The 21,802-nt window shown below is 36.9% G+C and overlaps 1 protein-coding gene across 19 annotated transcripts in view; it reads left to right on the forward strand.

The window, feature by feature from the left end:
• Positions 1-21,802, forward strand: part of NFASC (neurofascin) — a 202,484-nt gene that overhangs the window by 100,536 nt on the left and 80,146 nt on the right. For 12 of the 19 annotated variants that reach the window (XM_070745492.1, XM_070745485.1, XM_070745481.1 and 9 more), the window contains 6 exons: positions 1,297-1,467; positions 6,695-6,745; positions 14,615-14,726; positions 15,403-15,587; positions 18,593-18,724; positions 21,249-21,392. In XM_070745492.1, the coding sequence (XP_070601593.1) occupies positions 1,297-1,467; positions 6,695-6,745; positions 14,615-14,726; positions 15,403-15,587; positions 18,593-18,724; positions 21,249-21,392 (795 nt within the window). Of the gene's footprint in view, positions 1-1,296; positions 1,468-6,694; positions 6,746-10,677; positions 10,739-14,614; positions 14,727-15,402; positions 15,588-18,592; positions 18,725-21,248; positions 21,393-21,802 lie in introns of those variants that run through there. The other 7 variants (XM_070745479.1, XM_070745494.1, XM_070745478.1 and 4 more) reach the window with 2 other exon arrangements.

Here is a 21,802-nt window from a genome sequence, read left to right on the forward strand (position 1 = left end):
AAAGCAATATGGAGGACACATTGTCAGTTAGTAGCTGTTGCTTGTTAATCAAATAAAAGCTGGAGGTGCAGACAAGCTATCCAAGACATTTCATCCCATCTCTGTCCCAAACTGCTGAATTATATATTTCCAAAGTATATATGCAGGATCTCACTTTTTGAAATACAGTGGTACCTCATGATGCGAACTTAATTGGTTCCAGGAGGAGGTTCATAAGGTGAAAAGTTCATAAGATGAAACAATGTTTCCCATAGGAATCAATGTAAAAGCAAATAATGAGTGCAAATCCTTCAGGAAAATCCCAAACTTTAGAAGGGAGGTGAACAGAGTGCAGGGAGGAGCAGCTAAAGGGGGCGGGTGGAAGAAGCAAGGCTAGGCTAAAGGGTTAGTGGGAAGGAAGAAAGGCAAGGGGGGCACCCCTCCCTTTTCTTTCTTCAAAAGACACCCTTTCAGTGCCTGCAAATACGCTGTTCTACTAGTTATTTAAATGGAGTCTTTTCCCCCTCCAAGCCGCCCCTCCCTTTTCTTTCTTCAAAAGACACTCTTTCAGTGCCTGCAAACACTCTGTTCTCCTAGTTATTTAAATGCTGTCTTTTCCCCCTCCAAGCCGCCCCTCCCTTTTCTTTCTTCAAAAAAAGGGGGAGGGAAGAAACCCCTTCATCCCAGCAGCAGCGGCTTGGGTTCATAAGGAGAAAATAGTTCAGAAGAAGAGGCAAAAAAATCTTAAACACCAGGTTCGTATCTTGAAAAGTTTGTTAGAAGAGGCGTTCGTAAGATGGGGTACCACTGTATACTTCTTTGGTGTGTTCTAATTCCCCTGTCCCCTGAAAGCTGTCCAATAAATAATGGACTGAGTGACCGCAACTATTAGCAAAAGTTAATTTACATTTTTTTAAAATCTGTGCCTTACCTTCTAGATTTGTAAATATCTTCTTTTTCATATTGGCTAGGTAGCACAGGGACAAACTCTGTTGATTGACTACAAAAACAGCTCGTGTTTAATTAAAAACACCATTGTTTTCATAATTTTCACTGTATACTCGATATGATCCTATTGAAAAGATTCCTATTAAAGGAAAGCATCTCAAAAGGTTTTCCCTATCTCCATTCATCACAATAATTATGGTGGCCCAATTATTCTAGCTTCTTAACGCTAGCAGGAATTAATATGTGGCATTTGGAGATTGTTAGACCTACTAGGTAATTATCATAGGTTCCAATGCAGCTATGAAATATACCATCTAGCTATGTAACACAGCTATGAATTCTAAAAAGAATTGCTGTTCCTTCTTCCAGCCATGGAACCAATCCATCAAGACAAGCGTGTCTCTCAGGGGCAGAATGGTGACTTGTATTTCTCTAATGTCCTGCAGCAGGATGCTCTGACTGACTATAGCTGCAATGCTCGCTTTGCTTTCACGCATACCATCCAGCAGAAAAATCCTTACACCCTCAAGATCCTGACCAGTAAGTATTTATTATGAATAGCTTAGTTGGAATAATAAGGTCCTTTCTATACCAACCATGCTGACAATGTTCAGAAAAACCACATTCTTTGCAAATATGGCAGCATTAATGGAAGTATATTTTTATTTTTCAAACATTTCTTAATTTATGTTGTTTCCATTCTACATGTTTAGAAATAGTTAGAAATTATTTATCTTCTTACACAATTGTTTTGCATTAGTGTCCAAGGAGATGGGAAGGGAGGATGAAAGAGTTTTTAAACAGCCCTACTATTATTCTTAACTACTACTGAAAGAGGAAAAAAGAGATGCCACCATCTAGGTGATTTATCTACAGACCCAAACATTTAAATATTTTAAGGAATATGGTTTATTTGAATATGTTTTTGGAAATTAGAATAGCACAAAATGTGAAAATCTGGTCTTACGTTGTGTTTTGTTTTATAGTCCACAGCTTTCTTGTTGATAAAATCCTGCGCCACAAAATTCTCAGGGGGTTAGGTGACCTTCCTGTTGTTAAAAGGAGAAGTTTTCTTTAATATGTCTGTGGAGATTCTCAGTCATTTAGGTCATAAATTGTCTCAAAGGTGCTTTTTTTTCCCTTCAAAAGGCAACTGTGCTGGGGGTTTTTCCCTTGAAGAAGAATAAGAAAACATTTTGCTTCTCATCCAAGAAGCTACATTAGTTCTGATGGTGGGTGGGATGGAAAGATGGATACTAACGATTGGATGTGGATGGTGGGGGAATGGAAGTATTGTATTTCTTTGCAGTCATTTGGTCATTAGCATTCTCTAAGAGCTGTTGAAGCCACTTGGGCAGGGGTGGATTCTACTTATCTTCCCCACTGGTTCGCATCACAATGTTTTGCATGTTTGCATTTGCTCCATTCACACATGTGCGTCCCCTCGTGAAATTTTTCTTCTGCGCATGCTCAGTAGCTGGAATCAGCCCAAAACACAGTTGAGGAGCTGATCAGCTGTGCTTTGGGTGAAGGATTAAAGGTCAATATTGACCCGGGGTGAGAGGGAGGACCCTTTTCCAAGTAGCTGAACAGGAGAAATCTTCTAAACAGTAAAAGATTAGCAATAATAATAAAAAAAAAAGATGGCAGCATGCACTGGCCGATCCAGTTCAGTGATGTTACCCGCAGGTCGCTACCAGTTTGGGCAATCTGGTGCGAACCCAGGAGGAACCCACCTCTGCACTTGGAGGTTTGTCTATGCCCTCTGGTTCACCTGAATCAGGATTCAACTGGTTGTGGAATCTTCTTGGAACTGCTGCAAAGCCTGCATTATAAATGGAAATATGTGGTTTTTCTTATAGATTTGTTTCTGGAACCAGAAATCATTTTGGAAACCTTCAACATACTTTTATCTGATAGTGATTTTATTATTTTGTTTAATTTAGAAAAGCAAGTTAAAAGTTATTTTCACAATCAAGCTAAGTTTGATTTTTCTAAATATATTCATCTCTATGCTTATTTAGTAGTCTGTAAATAAACTGTGTATTTGGTTTCATTCAGCCTCTTACGTTCAGCTTGACCCTGAAAACTCACCCTTAATTTCCTCTGATAGTTTTGTAAGGTACTATCCTTTGGACATTTCTTGTCTTCAGATGTCATTGATCTAAGAAATACTATAGACACCTGAAACTATTACAAAGACACAACCAGCATTCATTAAGAGTGTGCTCTTCACTGCGGTCTACAAGTTGTGTAAAGAGAGAGCAAATTTTGTCTTAATAACTCCTAGAGGTAATCTCTAGGAGTCAGCACTAACTTGAAGGCCCAATATATAAATATAATAAAGGGGGAAAGGTAGGTGATTAGTTCTTACCACTGAGAAGAGAACTTCAATACAATGCAAAGTTCTTGGCTTGTAGTAGATATATCTCACCACTAATTTATTTAGGCATATATTCTTGATTTTTTTTAAAAAATAAAAAAAATGTAGGGAACTTAGAGCCATCCTAGGTTTCTGCCTATAATGTGATGAAGTTCTAATCTTAACGTTGTCAGGAGCAATACAGTGGAACCCCGACATAAGAGCTGCTCTACTTAAGAGCAACTCGAGATAAGAGCTGGGAGGGGAGAGATATTTTTGTTCTACTTACAAGCCCAAATTCGAGATACAAGCGCCAAGGAGCTGTCTCCTGAAGCCGAACGCTAACTTCCGCGTTCGGCTTCAGGAGACAGCTGCGAAGCGGCGCGCGTGTTTTAAAAGGTTGCAGTCGGCCTGGGGGGCTCGGGGGGGTGCTTGCAGCTTTCTTTCTTGCTCTTTTTCTTTCTCTCTTTTACCTTCCCTTCTATTTCTTCTTTTCTTTCTCCTTCCCACCTTCTTCCCTCCCTCCCTCCCTTCACTCATTCCTCTCTTACTCTCCCCTTTCATAAGTTTCCTTGCTTCCTTCCTCTGTTCCTGTCCCTTCCCCCTTTCTTTCTTTCTTTCTTTCTTTCTTTCTTTCTTTCTTGCTCTTTTTCTTTCTCTCTTTTACCTTCCCTTCCTCTATTTCTTCTTTTCTTTCTCCTTCCCACCTTCTTCCCTCCCTCCCTTCACTCATTCCTCTCTTACTCTCCCCTTTCATAAGTTTCCTTGCTTCCTTCCTCTGTTCCTGTCCCTTCCCCCTTTCTTTCTTTCTTTCTTTCTTTCTTTCTTTCTTTCTTGCTCTTTTTCTTTCTCTCTTTTACCTTCCATTCCTCTATTTCTTCTTTTCTTTCTCCTTCCCACCTTCTTCCCTCCCTCCCTCCCTTCACTCATTCCTCTCTTACTCTCCCCTTTCATAAGTTTCCTTGCTTCCTTCCTCTGTTCCTGTCCCTTCCCCCTTTCTTTCTTTCTTTCTTTCTTTCTTTCTTTCTTGCTTGCTTGCTTGCTTGCTTGCTTGCTTGCTTGCTTGCTCTTTTTCTTTCTCTCTTTTACCTTCCCTTCCTCTATTTCTTCTTTTCTTTCTCCTTCCCACCTTCTTCCCTCCCTCCCTCCCTCCCTTCACTCATTCCTCTCTTACTCTCCCCTTTCATAAGTTTCCTTGCTTCCTTCCTCTGTTCCTGTCCCTTCCCTCTTTCCTTCCTTCCTTCCCACCCTCCGTCCATTCATTCACCCATTCCTCTCTTGATCGCTTAAAGCCGGTCCCTGGTGCAAAAAGGGTTGGGGACCTCTGTCCTACAGGATTGGGTGGCAGAGAAGTTGAACATATGTAAATTTAAAAGTTTAAGAAAATTTACAAGTTAAGTGAAAGAAACTTCATTATTCATTTATATGTACATGTACATTTCTTCATTAAAAACATGTCTTTCTGCATAATTTAGACTAACTTTGTGAGTTTTTTGAGGGCTGGAACCAATTAAAATTATTTACATTAATTCCTATGGGGAAAAGTCATTCGAGATAAGAGCTGCTCGACTTAAGAGCCCAGGTCCGGAACGAATGAAACTCGTATCTCGAGGTACCACTGTACTGAGGTGTAGTGCATCAGTGTTTAGAAAAAAATAGTTATATAAAATTATTTAGTTAGATAAAATATCTATTATCTAATACAGAAGTGGTTTTTACTTTGTGTATAGATAAATAACATGCACAAAAATTTGGCAGACACTGTAGTTTTTACACTTTTCTTCATCTGCTAATGAAAATTACTGGCAGTGTAGGAGGCCACTTGGAAACAATCAGCCTATAATAAATACGATTGGTTGGAAGAAAAGATGATAAATGTACATAATGACATTATTGACATTGTTTTAAGCTTTTAAATTGCTCTATTTTCATTTCTTGGTATTTGACAAATTAGAAAATGTAATGAAATTTGTTTCTCTAAAAATACATGGATGATGAATTATTTATTTTCAATTCAAGTTATAAGAAATTGAATAGTGTTCACAAATTTAGATGAGATTTTACCAAACAATTGTGAGCTGCCCCAAGTCTCCGGAGAAGGGTGACATACAAATCTATTTAATTAATTAATCAAATTATTATTATTATTATTATTATTATTATTATTATTATTATTATTATTCATGTTTTTCATCTAATAATTTTAAAATACTTTAAAATATTTTTCATGTATTTATTTATTAAATATAATTTTTAAATGTGCCCTTTTTCTTGTTCTTGCCCATTTTGGACTGTGGCCTTTGGCACCTCTCTCAAAAATAAATGCAGTTTTTGGCATGTTGCACTATCCATGATATAAAAAATGGAATTGCTCATTTTCTTACCCCTTGGCTTTAGCTCTCTGGTGATTCAAAGCTCTTCCAGTGATAGGCCTGGATGGAAAGGAGAAAGGGGCATAAAGTGTAAGGAATAACATTTCCAGAGCTGGGAAGGAAGTACATTGATTTTTTAGCATACTGGTGATGCATCCATTGCATGGAATCAGAATCTTTCTGGGACTTCCCATAACCCACCTTCCCATATTATCTTTGGTCCTTTCTGTTATCAGAAAATTTCTGGTAGAAAACTCTTGGGGCTGGGAGTTCTAAGTGTTCGATTTTCTCCTCTGTGTTTGAAATCCTAAATCCTATCACCAACCTCATTTAAAAAAAAAGAAGTAGACTTCAAGTAATTTTATATAGGGTTTTTTTTCATAACATTGTCTTTGTCATGGATATCTCTATTAATTTTTAATAATTTAAAAAATAAATTTAATATCAATTTAATATTATTTTTTAAATGAAGCACAACTCATTCTAATAATGTTTGCATGAGCAAAGTCTGAAATGTTCATTATTCTTTCTTTGTTTTACAGCTGTTTTGTTGCTTCTAATCCTTACTTGACATTTGGTGCAAATTAGCAAGAATATTTTGTTTATTGTATGTGCTTGGAAAAGCTTGTGGGCCAACAGTTCTAATTTTGAGACATTTGAAAATTTCCTGGTATTTAGGAACACAAATGCAGAAATGTAGTCAATGTTTTTTTTAAAATAATCTTTTGCAACTGTTTTGATTTTGCATGTTTGTGGGTTTTTTTTCAAAACAACTGCATGTATAATTTAATATTTCATATAAATAAGCAATCTTTTAAAGCTGTTGTCTTACATTGCTGTATTATCTTGTTTATTTCTAAACAACCTTAAGGCCTTTTTGAATGTTATATATATGATGTTTCATATGCTTTTCTTTCTGGCATGCCCTTCATATTAAGTTAATTTTCTTTTGTGCTTTTCCCTTCCATTATCTTTTGGTTATTCGGTGCATGTTTTATTGCTTTAGAAAGTTCATGTTATTTGTTTATTACAGAGTATCCCCATAATGAAGTGTCCTTTCGAAATCACACTGACATGTACAGTGGTGAGTCAATACTGACTTCTCTGTTCCTAACCTGATTTATTATTGTATTAACATCATTTGTTGGTCGGTCAGTGGAAATTGTGAGACACTTTGATAGTCATGTATTTCTATCACACCATCTTTTCAGTCTGCACAATCTTCCAAACAAACGCTTTGTCTCCACCATTGTTAGATGGACAATTCATATTTTAAATGACATCATTGTTGTGAAATTCAGCTTTATTTATTGTCAATTGATGGTAGTTTTTCTTATGGGTATATGTAAAAAAACAAAACTTTAAAATATACAATTCCCCATCACATAATATTAACAAAGCTTTTCATTTGAATTTCACTATTGGATTGCATAGATTTGAGCAACAGCTGCCATGTTGAAGAATCTCCATAAACATGAAGATCTTCTACTATAAAGAAAATATTTTTATACACACACACACACGTGTCTATATGTGTGTATATGTATGTTATACACAAACACACACACATGAATATTCTTTGCACTAGAAGTACCTAACTTTTTGAATGCTTCAAAGGAACTCCATTCACTCCTTTTGTACGCTGGAAGAATCATGATTTATACATCATTTTTCAAATATATAATCACCAGGCTCTTCTGTGGTATGCAAATTATGTGATAATATAGATATTTAGGAAGGGATTAATTTCTCTGGAATTAGGGAAAGAAAATTGCAAGAAAGCAATTTAATTTTGTGAATGCTTGTTTGGATATATACGCAGAGTAGCCCCCTGATCTGTCTAATATAAATGTATGTGTTTAAAGAGAAGTGCAGCAAACTGGGTACATTGTTCATTATAGCTTTGCACAACAGATGAGAATTGAATGAATCATTGTTTATTGCTACAATGAACATGTAGCATCTTTTGCTTTTGCTTGCAGAGATATCTTCTTTTCATGAATTCAATCCACATTATTTTTGATTTGAAAACTGTTCCTATAGAACTAGAGCAGTGTTTCCCAACCGTGGCAACTTGAAGATATCTGGACTTTAGCTCCCAGAAGTCCCCAGACAACATTCGACGGCTGGGGAATTCTGGGAGTTGAAGTCCAAATATCTTCAAGTTGCCAAGGTTGGGAAACACTGAACTAGAGGATAGAAACATTTCTTTTAAAAAAGATGTGGTATGGGAATGATGATTAAATTATTTTTATCTTTCTAAGGGTAAAACTGATAAATGCCTATCAATCCCTTTTTCCTCCCAAGATTGATAAATCATTTTGTGTACAACCTTGCTTTTCATTTTTCATACAAAGGTATAATTCTCATAAGAGAGAGATGCAAAATCCAAAGATGAAGGACGCCAATGAATCCAGGGCTTTTGTTTTGTTGTTTGCTGGCTTGCTTGCTTGATTTGATGCTGTGAAATGAGACTTAAGAATGAAATATCATAGGAGTCTGTTGATTTCCATCATTTCAATTCAGTTGCTAGTAGAGTATGTTGTGCAGAAGGGGTATGTGCCACAGACATGCTCTAGTACTCTACTAAAGGTTTACTCATAGGAATATATAAATAATATCTCATTGGTCAGAATCATGGAATTTACTAGTATATAATCTCTTTCCATTACATTTTTTAAAATCCCACTAAAAGGATCTATGTCATATTCATAGCAGTATACCTCTGCCCTTCTGTGATAGATACAAAGCTGGCTACATTGTTTCATTGTTCAATGTTTGTTTCAGCAATAGATAGATTTGCAGGAAATTTAAGGAGACAAATCTGTGTGCATAGAGTATAACAGAATTGAGTTCCTCCCGGTTTGGACCAGTTCACCCCAACTGGTAGCGACCCACTGGTGATGTCATGATGATGCCACAGAACTGGTTCGGTCAATGCCACCATCTTTTTTTATTTTAAAATTTATTTATTTATTTTGGAATTTTTTTCATGCTTTTTTCATCTGAGCATCTTGTTTTTGACTTTGGGGGGGCGGGGATTTTTGTTTTCAGCACTACACATGCAGGAAGCAAACCGGCAGTGAGGTAAACTAGAACCTACCCCTGGATTATAAGCAATAAAAGGAACAATGTTAGGGTTATTCAACAGTATGTATCCTTTGAAAAGATGGAGGCTTTGTCAAATGGCATCCATGTAATTTGGCAAAGCTTTGAAGAAGTACTTCACTTTAATTAAGCTTCAGAAGCAATACCACCTTAAAAATTATTTGCATCTCAGTATATTATTTCACAAAAGTTTTAAGTGGAATTTGAATAAGCAATTTATGTGTCAATATCTTGGGAAGTCATTACTGTCCTGTTTTATAGGCAGGAATGCATTCACCAAAGAGCTGTTTAGAGATGTTCTTTCTAGAACTATTCTGTTTTGGTGTCTTCATCTGTACTTTGATCTAAATATCTGCAAAAATTTGAAGTTCAGTGTTCTGTCTGGGTTTTCCCAGATCTCCACACCCACTGAAAAATAGCCAGACACTCTGGTAAAATCCAAAAGTAATTTATAGCAGGAAAAAATAAGCACAAAGGAAAACCTGTCTTCACAGCAGACAGGTTACAATACTTTACAACAGGGTCCTGATGTCCAGTCAATTCCAAAAGCTTCTTGCTGGCACACCCCCCCAAGGTTTCAAGAGTCCAAGGCACAAACCAGGATTGTAGCCACCAAAGTTCACAAACAGGTCTCACGAATCTCCAAGATAAAACTCCACAAGCCAGGAAGGGTGGGGCCGCCTTTTATCCTTTCCCAAGCACCACACCCAAACCCAGCTGCGACCCCTAATGCTGGAAATATCTGGCCAATTGCGTTCTTCTCTCGTTAGCTCTCCTCTGTCGCATATCTATGAAGTCACTAGCATCTTCCCCCAGGGAATCCAGGCTGCTTGCTGGGGAGAGCTCCCCCTGGTGGAACTCTGGCTGTCCTTCATCTTCAGCCTGGGATTCAGCTTCTTCATCAGTCTGCCCCTCCTGGTCCTCAGCCTCTGAGCCGGACACCGACAGCAAATCAGCCATTCCCGGAGGGGTCCCAGGCTGAACCACAACATTCAGTAGAGAAACTACAAGAACAATTTTGCTATTTCATACAATCCCTCTTGGTTACAGTCAGTTGCTCTGAAAATTCCCTTCAAGCAGTCATTGATTATAGTACGGTAATTTCAGTCAAACCTGGAAGGCATTCACGAGCAATCTCCTAGGAATATATGTTTTGTACCAACTCAACTCATTGATTCATCTGACTCAAGTTTGTCTTTATTAAGTAGCAGCAAATCTTTAGGTGTTCCAGCAGGAATGTTTTCTAAATTTAACTCAAACTGTCTGGAACTAGAACCTATTGTGTGCAAAAAGAGCATAGCAACAGTCATAGGTCGATTAAGCAATTTAAACATTTGCTTCAAAGATTTACAATAGTTAATTTACATCAGTAATCTATTAACAATAATTAACTAATTATACAATAGCATATTTAGCGATGCTACCTATTTGTCTTCTATAGTTTGTAAACAAGCCTGAAAGTTTCTCTTGGCATTCTTAATAAAAACCATTGATCACAGTTTCTGTTTACGTCAAAGCTACAAAATAATTTCTGGCTCCCTGTTATTATTATTATTTTCAATTTCATTTCCTGCATGCAAATACATTTAAGAGAGAAAGAGAACATCAGCTTCCATATTTATAAATAAGATAGATATTTATACAGAATTCCATTATACATGAAGCAGTAGAAATCTGCTCTAAACTGAAAATTCAAATGTATGTATCAGTGCCCTATCATATAGGAAGATTTAGTCCAACATTCTAACATATAATGACCCTTTCTTGGGAGCTGTTAATTAATGATTAATTGCAACCATTTCTTTCTGTTAACACTTATTAACACAATCCTGTCAAGCTCCAAAGAGAAAGAAATTTCATGTATTGCAATCTTGAGCTTCTGGAGACAAGGAAAAATAGAAATCGAGTAAATAAATAATATTTTAAAAGCAACACACCTGCTGGTTCTTTGTATCTAAACTGTTTATCTGTAAGTTTTATACATCTTTTAACCTATTCTGTTTGCAAATTTTTCTGTGCGCCTGTGAATATATATATTTTTTGTAACTGTTCTGCTCGGATGATTGTCTTAACCTGTCTATTATTGCCCATTTGTCTTCCTTTAAATATTTCTTTTATGTGTGGTGCGCATTCACATGCACAGAGCTTAGGGAAATGTCACTCTCTGTGGTAATTTTCTTTTAATTAACAAAATGAGTCCATATTGAACAGCATGGAATAATTGCTTGTTTATGACACCATTTATCCAAGGTTCTTTCTACATAACGGCTCTTTTAAAACATCTTATGTCAGCTGTCTTCTTGTTTTGAAACCTCTTTGGATGGATTTGAATTCATTTTTATGAAATAAATACCAATGATATGGCATTTTCTTTTTGCTCCTCAAATTAACTGTGAGTTGACTTCTTATCATGGACAGAAATCTTTTATTTCTTTCATTCATTTATTTATTTTCCTGCCTGGAGTTTATATTTCCACGAGGGGAAAACTATAAGTATTATTTAGAAATATTGTTGTGATTGCTACAGTAGAATAGCACTCAGCGTTTAGACTTATATACCTCTTCACAGTGCTTCTCTCAGTGGTTTTACAGAGTCAGCATATTGACCCCAACAATCTTGGGATTGTTGGCATCAATTGATCCTAAGAAGCTTGGGAGAGTCTGAAAAATATGATCAAAAAAGCCCAGAACAGCACAGTACCAATGAGAAAGCAAAACAAGAAATACAAAAGAAAACCAGCATGGCTACACAAGGACCTCATTGACAAGTTGAATGAATAAAGACAAATACAAAAAAAAATGAAAAAAGGGAAGCATAACTAAGGCAGAGTACCAACAGACAGTCAGAATCTGCAAAGAAAAAAACAGGACAGCAAAGGCCCAAAATGAACAAAGACTTGCAACAAAAACCAAAGATAACAAAAAAAAAGTTGCTTCCAACACATAAACAACAAGAAAATAATCAAGGAAACAGTTGGTCCATTAAAAAGGGAAGACTGCAAATAAGTAACAGACAACACAAACAAAGCAGAGCTACTTAACAATCACCAGGCTCAAGGTTGACTCTACCTTCCATCCTTCCAAGATCGCAGGCAACTGGCATTCAGCAGAAGTAGCTTGCAGTACTGTATTCTAACCATTGTGGCACCATGGCTCATGAATATTTAGACATACCATAAGCTCATTTTGATACTTGTGCACAAATCAAAAGCAACAGCTTCATCCAATTATATATTAAGGTATCCACAATGACATAGTCTTTAGAACCGATATTTGGATCATGACAGTTTCAAATATTGTAACCTAATACAGAAGCTTCAATTCTTCAGAGTTATTTAGATCTATGGAATTAATTATATCATCCTTTGCATCCTATTAAATTGATATCCAGTTAACATTAGATATAAGTTCAATTAAACTTTTAATAAAGCTGTTACTTTGAGACCAAAAGATTTTGCCAATCTCAGAATGTTTTTGCAATGTTGCACTTTGAATTTTCCCGATTAAATCAGTAATCAATCCTTGATTTTTCAGTGCTACTTCATCATGTTATAATGCTAAAATAGGTAATCAGATTCGTGAAACTTTTTCATCTTATGCATTTTAATGAGAAATGCAGCCAACAATACCGATAACTGCTTTAAGCCAAAGCTTTTTATGTTCTGTGCTATATATAAGGAACAATTTTCTTGTTTAAAAACAACTTAATTACTTGCTTTAATGTTGGGGTACCTCCTTCTGTGTGTGACATCCCCCCCCCTAGAATGGATCCTAAAAAAAACCACTGGATTTTTTATACAAAGAGAATATAAATATATCACTAGAAGGAAATAACTATGAACTAATTGAGTTTGATAGTTTTCTTCAAATATAGATAAGTAAAACTCAAAGTTGACATATGTTTAGTTTCCCTGGATCATAATATATGTTAGCTTGGTTAAGTGGATTTTTTGATAAGATAATCTGTACAAACAAGGCTTTATTCACTATTGTGAGAATGGAAAAGAGGTATGTTGTTCTGATACTTCAGCACAGCTGTCCCTAATCTTTCTGGCTCTATGGACTGGCAGTGGCGGGGAGACGGAAGGGTTTCATGTGCTCACCCTCTGCTTGCATGACCCAATTCCCAATGTCCAGAATCAGGCCATAGACTTGGGGGGGTGGATATTGGGGACCCCAGTGTAGCACATCTGAAGTAGAATTTATGCCATTGAATTTTAAGACAGTCAACTAGCTGATAACTAACCAGCTTATAGAGAATTAAGAGCAATAAAACTAAAATACAAAATACCAATAAATACTGGGAGGGAAGGACAACCCTTTTATACACCACAATTACAATACAATAAAGCCCTACCAGATCAGACCAGATTACTTGTGGGACCGCCTTCTGCCACATGGGCCCCAGTAACCAGTCAGGTCCCACAGAGTCGGCCTTCTCTGGGTCCCGTCAACTAGACAATGTTGCTAGGGGAAGAGCCTTCTCTGTGGGGGGCCCAGCCCTCTGAAATCATCTCCTCCCAGAGATTCATACCACCCACATCCTCCTTGCCTTCCGTTAGAATTTGAAGACGCACCTGTGCCGAAAGGCTTGGGAATACTAATCATTAGCTCCTGCCTATGAATGAATGTATGTTGAATGGGAAGTATGTTGGTGGATTGTTGGTGGATATGACTGTTTTTAGATTAAGTTGCGTTTTTAGAATGTTTGTTTTTAGTTTTATTGGATTTCAGAACTGTATTTTTCCATATGTTGTAAGCCGCCCCAAGTCCTTGGAGAGGGGTGGGATAAAAAAATCCAGTAAATAAATAAATTGGTGAGCTCACATTCCACCCTTAATTCAGTGCCTATGGAAAGAGCTAGGTCTTTAATTCTGTCTTAACGATCAATTGAGTTGAAGCTATACAGACCATAGAAGGAATGTTTCAGAGGATAGACACAGTTAGAAATGAGGGATGCCTATTGGGTTTTATAATGTGATTGTTTAATGAATGGGACCCAAAATATGTCAACTCTCTCAGATCTTACAAGATGGTCAGAAAGAATTGTGGAGAGGCAGTCTTAAAAATATCCATGTCTTATATCCTTTATAATCTTTTGTGAAATATCTTGTGCAATTACCAGTATAATAACAGTTTGTGTTCATGGCTCAGTGAAATAGCTTGCTCAATAGTTTAGTATCAAAAAATGAAATGTTTCATTTGAGCAAGGATGAATCACAATCAGGTTTCATGAACAAGTGAACTTCAGTGTTTCCATGACATCCAGCACATAATATTGAATATCTTATTACAGAATATTTTAAAATATCATTTAACTGTTTTAGTTGTTGTTTCTTGTAATTCATATTTTCTCATGATAAATTTCACAAATATTTTTAAAGTACCATTGGAGTTTTATTTATTTATTTTATTTAGGAGATTGTGATGCCCACAAAGAGGTATACAATAACATAGGGACATTTCTGGAGTATTTTTATTTTGAAAAAGAAATGAAACTTAGAATTCCCTTTTTCTAAATATCAAATTTGCACATGGTTAAACTTGAAAGCTGGTAAATATTTTATCTGTTTTGCTGTGAGTAAAGTGACTGTTACTATTACAATTATTTTAACTGCTTCATTTAATTCCATTCCATATGTCTCTGTGCCATTGTCTGATTTTTCTACTGAAATCTTGTTCTGTTTTAGTATTTTCCCAATCTCTTTATAGAGTTCCACAGCAGGTCTTGGGTATTACAAAGATTTTCTAATTTTCTTTTTTCCTATTCTCTTTCATTTTCATACGGCCCTTTGGAGAAGGATTTACAATTCTGTATTTTTCCTCCCTTATGTCCTGATTTCAGCCCGAGGTATTGCAGAAAGGCAACCCAGCTTCATGTACCCTATTGGGACCTCAAGCAGTCAGATGGTGCTAAGAGGAGAAGACCTCTTGTTGGAATGCATTGCCTCAGGAGTGTACGTACCAGTTGGGATCAGGGAAATCATGGTTTGTCAAATACATTCTGGTCTATGTTCTGGGACATAAAATCAAAGCCAGTTGCTTATTTTTACTGATTTTAGGTTTGGTAAATAACAGCTAACTTCACAAGTACAAACAAGAAATAACTCAAATGTAAAAAATTTGAAAACATGGTTTTAGTTCATTGATGTTTATGCGCAAAGGGGGGCAAGTGATGAAAAATTGTTGTGGTGATATTATGCAAGTTCCAAAGCTTATACACTTGTATATACCACAGTTCAAATATGAAAGCATGCATTGTGACATCACAATATATGTTTTACCATTTTGTAACTATTATCATTAGAAATTAATGCCAACTTTTATGGCTAGAAGAGCATTTTATACCACCAAAAGTTTGTACTATCAAACTTTGTATCTCAAATATTTCGTCTCAGGAGACGAAAACTACCAACTTAATTTTATACATGGATAATTAACTTCTACTCTCTTGCTTCTCAAATTGTTTGGCAGGCATTTTGAGAGAGAAGTTATTTTGAGAGGACACTGAAAATTCTACTCGTAAAATAGGCAGCAAGTTTCCAGAAAATTTATTTATAATACATAACTCATGTTGGAAAAATCTCAGCATCGAATGCTTAAATCTTTTGGATTTTTTTTTGTTTCCTTCAGTCCAGCACCAGATATCAAGTGGCACAAAAAGGGTGGTGATCTCCCATCTGGCAGGATCAAGCTGGAAAACTTTAACAAAGCTCTTCACATTGCAAATATTTCCGAGGAAGATTCTGGGGAATATTTCTGCTTAGCTTCAAACAAAGTGGGCATTAGTCGCCATAGTATCTCGGTGAAAGTGAAAGGTATGTCACATTTATTGTGCCTTCTTAATCTCCAGTGGCTAGCAATGCAAAAGAGGCTTACATAGGAAATCTTTCTCGGGTCAGTCTGACCATGTGATCAGAACATAGTATCAGAATGGTTCCTAAGTAACAAATTACTGTTTTGAACCCAAACCTACATATCTTTACTCAGCCAAAGATAGGAAAACATGAAACTGCCGTCATTCTTTAGGGACAGTGAATTGGGGAAATGTCAGACAAGAGAGAACACAACCAATAACTACATAGTAGGTAGAGGAAGTGTCTTAGAAAGGAGCCTCCCTAAGTTATCCAGATGTAAATGTGATGGCAGAATTGCTAAATTCTGTTAGTGCAGCTTTGTAATAAAATAGAATTAGCTTATTTGGCCATGTTTCCATTTGGTGTACCTGGTAAGGTAGATACCTTCTCTGCCATGGTGGCCACCTTATGGAGGATTCACCACCATCCTCACCAAAGTGAGGTCAACTTCGTCCCTTCTTATTTTTTAGAAGTCTTGCAAGACTTGGCTTATGTCGTCAAACTGGGGAGCAGAGGAGGAGGCTCCCTTGCCAATCTAATCACCTGAGTGCCTTATGCTTTTAAAACTGTTTTTTACATGACCATTGTGTGACGTATTTATTATTGTATATCTTTGTCAATTAACTGCCAAAAGTCACATATTCCGAGATGGGTAGCTATGTAGATTTGATACATACACAAATGTAATAAATTTGCCTTCTAAGAATTCAAAGAATGACAGATAAGCAAAATGTATTCAAATTACGAGACCTTTTCAAATACATTCTTATTTATATGCCACATGTTTATTCCAATTTGCCATAAGCATCAAGTATTATATCATTGAATTTTTTTTGCCCTTCCCAAAATAGTAAAAAAAGGTTTCCCAAAATTATTCATCCTTTTCTACATATTCAATGCAAGTAAATTAATAAATAGCAAAAAAGGAGCTCCAGCTGCCTCTTATTCCTGTTCTGATTAACTTGCTTTTAATATATACAGATTGTTGTTTATTTTAGGAACATCCCAATTTAGTATATTAACTCCCATTATTGGAAAGAAGCCCTTGGTTCATTTCAGCTTCCTGTCATTAGAAAAGAATGTTCTTGAAATTCAGATTCGCTCTAAAAATGTAACTAGTTAATCTGTCACATAATTGTATTCACTATGTTCCAAATGACTTCTGTGCCTACTTTTCTTTCATTGAAAAGAAAGATTGACCTATCTTTATTTATTTATTTGTCAAGTACATATTGGTAATATACATAGATATAAATTTTTTATATACATAAGATGAGTACTAACAAGAAGGAACATAAGGACAGGGACAGTAGGCACGCCGGTGCGCTTATGCACCCCCTTGCTGATCTCTTAGGGATTGCGTGAGGTCAACAATGGACAGTCTAAGAGTAAAGTTTTGGAGGTTAGGTGACAAAACCACAGAGTCAGGTAGTGAGTTCCGGCCATTAACCACTGTATTACTAAAGTCGTATTTTCTACAGTCAAGTTTGGAGCAGTTCACTTTGAGTTTGTATCTGTTGTGCGCTCATGTAATGTTGTGGTTGAAGCTGAAGTAGTCATTGACAGGAAGGATATTGTAGCAGATAATTTTATGAATTATGCTTAGGTGGTGCCAAAGACAACGTAGTTCTAAGCTTTCTAAGCCCAGGATTTCAAGTCTGGTTGCATAAAGTATACTGTTGCGGGTAGATGAGTGGAGAGCTCTTCTCATAAAGTATCTCTGGGCATCTTCTAATGAATTTTGTCTGATAATGTGAGCTGTATTCCAGGTGACAGGTGAGCTGTATTCCAGGGTTGGTCTGCCAAATGTTTTGTATGCTCTGGTTGGTAGTGTGATATTACTGGAGAAGAAGCTATGTAAGATTAGGTTAACAACTTTTGAAACCTTTTTGGCGATGCTGTTGCAGTGGGCTTTGGCACTTGGTTATTTGATATGAGTATTCCAAGGTCTTTGACAAAGTAAGGGTTGTCTGTAAGGTCTTGTTTATTCAGCTTGTATTTGGTGTTCTGATTCTTTTTGCCAGTGTGTAGGACAGAGTATTTGTTGATTGAGATTTGGAATTGCCAGATGTTTGACCATTCTGACACAAAATCAAAGTCTTTTTGGAGGGTAGCAGTGTTGGTGATGTTGAAGAATTTTACATCATCAGTGAAGAGAACACAGTGATCTCAAAAGTCATTTATATAGAGTATAAAGAGTGTTGGTCCTTGTACGTTGCCTTGAGATATACTGCTGTTAAAAGGAATGGGATTAGATTGGGCACTCCCTATTTTGACCACTTGCTGTCTGTTTGACAGGAATGCAGTTATCCAGTCATGTAGGGGTCTAGAGATGCCATAGGATTTCAGTTTCAGAAGTAGTTTATCGTGAACCACTGAGTCGAAGGCTTTACAGAAGTCTATGTAAATTGCGTCTATTGTTTTGCCCTTGTCAAGTTTTGAGGTCTATATGTTTTTGCAGTGTAGTAGTTGTAGATTGCAGGATAATTTTTTTCTGAAACCAAATTGTTTATTAGAAAGTAGGTTATTAGTTTCTAGGTGGAGGGTAATGGATTGGATTATGATTGTTTTCATGACTTTGCATGTGACGAGAATAGAGAGTTTGGTCTGTAGTTTTCTACTAGACTGGGATCTCCTTTTTTGAAGATGGGGATGACTGTGGCTAGTGACCATAGTTTTGGTAGGGAACTGGTCCAGTAGGATTTTTCAAAGATTATACTTAGTCGTTCAGCTATGGCTGTAGAGAGCTTTTTTAGGAAGTATGCACATAGTCCATCAGATCCGGTTGACAGAGAAGGTCTTCTAGTACTTCTTCACACAGAACTCACAATTTGTTTTCCTATAGTCATTTCAGGCTTTCTTCATTTCTTTCCTTTTCTTTCATATTCATATTTTCTTCAAGGGATCACTATAATGATAGCCATAGTGTTTTTTATTTATATTTATTTATCATTTTTGTCCTAAAGCTTCCCCATATTGGTTGGATGAACCAGAGAACCTTATTTTGGCTCCTGGTGAAGATGGAAGATTGCTGTGCCGTGCCAATGGTAACCCCAAACCTTCAGTCCAGTGGCTTGTAAATGGAGAACCTCTAGAAAGTAAGCAAGAACAGAATTTCACTATTTGAAAGATGTATATCTTATATGTTCTTGACCTCATTATTCTTAGAAGGGAGGTAAAGATATTTTCAAATAACTACTTCCACCCTCCCTTCCTGTCACTCTTGACTTCTGATGACCATCTGGATTAATTCTATTTTTACTGCCTCAAATTATATTGCTTGAAGGTAGGTCAAATTGGTTGCTGATACCAACATAGTGTGAAATATAAGCTCCAGAGGATTCAGTTTATTTTGTACTTTAGGCAATGCTTATTTGCATTTTTCATTTCTGAAATTATTTGTTTTATGCTATTAGAAATAATTGGCATGTTAATATGTGACAGTATTTCTGTGGTTCTATACCTGTGATGGCAAACTTTTTTGGCTCGGGTGCAAGAAGGGTGCGTGCACATGTGATAGAGTGTGTACACATGGCCACACCCATAGTGAAATGCCCTCATCCCTGTGCATGTGCACAACCCCCATGCTGCCCCCTTTGCATGCACACAAGCCCCCATGCTAGCCATGCTAAGACATACACCCATGCATACAGGCCTCACTTAAGCCTCTGGACTTCTGGTATGCCTGCTGATCTATTTTCTGCTCTCCCCAGCATTCAGGAAGGCTGCAAAAAACAGCCAAACGGGCCAAATGGAAGTTTGGAAATTAACTTCTGGTTGTGTGATGCTTTAAGGATAAGATCAAAAGGAATAGTCATGGGATGTTAAGCCAAAGAAAATGAAAACTAGATACAAGTAGTCCTTTTTTAACAACTGATTGCTTAGCGATCATTCAAAATTGCAACAAAGTCCTCCAAAAAACAACTTACAACTCGATTCTGGACATTTGGCAACAAACTCATCTTGCACACTCTACAATCACATGACTACTATGATTCACAAAGGGGTGGGGGGGTTTTCTACTTTCTGGCTTTTTTTGGAATGAATTGATACCTGTATCATGGGATTCACTTAACAAGTTGGAGTATTCATTTTACAACTGCCACATTCACTTAATGAGTGCTGCAAAAAAGGTCATCAAATCAGATTAATTATGTGGATGCCCCAATTTACGACTCCCCTGACTTATGACAGAAATTCCCACTTCTGTTATGGTCATAAGTTGAGGGCTACTTGCCTAAAAGACCCCTGGTGGCACAATGGTTAGAATGCAGTATTGCATGCTAACTCTGCTCACTGCCAGGAGTTCGATCTCGACTGGCTCCAGGTTGACTTGGCCTTCCATCTTTCCAAGATTGGTAAAGCGAGGACCTAGATTGTTGGGGGCGATATGCTGGCTCTGTAAAGGGCTATAAAGCACCATGAAGTGGAGTATAAGTATAAACGCTATTGCTAATGCTACCTGTAAGTATTTAAAATGAAATGAAAGACCTTTTTAAAGTTAAATTGATTCATACTGAGCCCTTTGCAGTTAGTTAAAAAAGAAACAGTAAGAGTTTACCTGCTTGTATTTAAGTTTACCAGTATATTATCCGTGCTAACATAATTCAGGATAATTTATTTTACTGTCAGTGTAATGGATATTTCCCTCTTAGATATACAGCCTCAGTGATAGACCATAGAAACAAAGATGTATTGAAATAAACATTGAATAGACATGTAATAAATAGATTGATATCAAATGATTGAAAAATAAGGTGTTCTGTGAACCAACATGACTGGAACTGCTACTTTAAAATGCTTCTCATTCTCAATACAGTGATACCTTGTCTTACAAACTTAATTGGTTCTGGGATGAGGTTCTTAAGGTGAAAAGTTTGTAAGATGAAACAATGTTGCCCACAGGAATCAATGGAAAAGCGATTAATGCGTGCAAGCCAAAAATTCATCCCTTTTACCAGCCAAAGCGCCTGTTTTTGTGCTGCTGGGATTCCCCCGAGGCTTCCCTCCATAGGAAACCCCACCTCTGGACTTCTGTGTTTTTGCGATGCTGCAGGTGAATCCCAGCAGGGGAATCCCAGCATCGCAAAAACGAGCGCTTCACTGGCAACGGAAGTCCAGAGGTGGGTTTTCCCAGTGAAGGAAGCATCAGTGAAATCGCAGCATCGCAAAAACACCGATGTCCTCGAAATGCCACCTACGGACCTCTGTGTTTTTGCAATGCTGTGATTTCACTGAGGCTCCCCTCGCAGGAGGGGAGCCTCAGGGGAATCCCAGCAGCGCAAAAACGGGTGCTTCGCTGGCAACAGAAGTCCGGAGGCAGGGCATCCCAGCGGCCGCGGTGGGTTTGTAAGGTGAAAATAGTTTGTAAGAAGTGGCAAAAAAATCTTAAACCCCGGGTTTGTATCTCGAAAAGTTTGTATGATGAGGCGTTAGTAAGATGAGATATCACTGTATTTAATAATAGGAATGCTGAGGTCAAGAGGAAAGTTCCATCCATTATTTCTTCACCTCAGATAAGATTGATTACTTAATTTAAATGCTTTTATGGTGTTTATTTGATATAAATTATAACAAAAAGAAATAAAAGGTATCTCTTAATTTATGTCTGTCTGATTCAAGGTTCTGCTCCCAATCCCAGCCGTGAAGTTAGTGGAGACACCATTATGTTTCGGGACATCCAAAGTGGCAGCAGTGGTGTATATCAATGCAACGCTTCTAATGAACATGGGTACCTGTTAGCCAATGCCTTTGTTAGTGTGTTGGGTAAGCACTGAACAGGCAAAGTTCTCAGTTTTTTACCTATGTGAATACCGTCTAGTTTTAAGAACCTTTAAAATGATTTCCTTTTTTATATAATTATGTCCTTCTTAAATCTTTTGTTTTTTCCCAGGTACTAATATTCATTATGCTTGTTATTAAGTAGTGAGTAAGATGATTTTTTTTTTGAAAGAGCTGTTGTATTCTGCTCTGCACATCACAATAGCTCAACTCAGACTGCAAAGAAAGCTAAACCATGCTAAAATGTCATGGCTTAAAGAAATAATAATTCATATCCGAATGTCTCCATTCATAATTCAGGTCCAAATGATCCATCTTTGTGCATTTTGATTTATGGCATTTCATAGCCTGCACATATTAATTTATAATAACAAAAAAGGCATTTCATTAATAAT

Source organism: Erythrolamprus reginae, chromosome 3 (genome assembly GCF_031021105.1).
Source record: "Erythrolamprus reginae isolate rEryReg1 chromosome 3, rEryReg1.hap1, whole genome shotgun sequence".
Classification (NCBI taxonomy): Eukaryota; Metazoa; Chordata; class Lepidosauria; order Squamata; family Dipsadidae; genus Erythrolamprus; species Erythrolamprus reginae.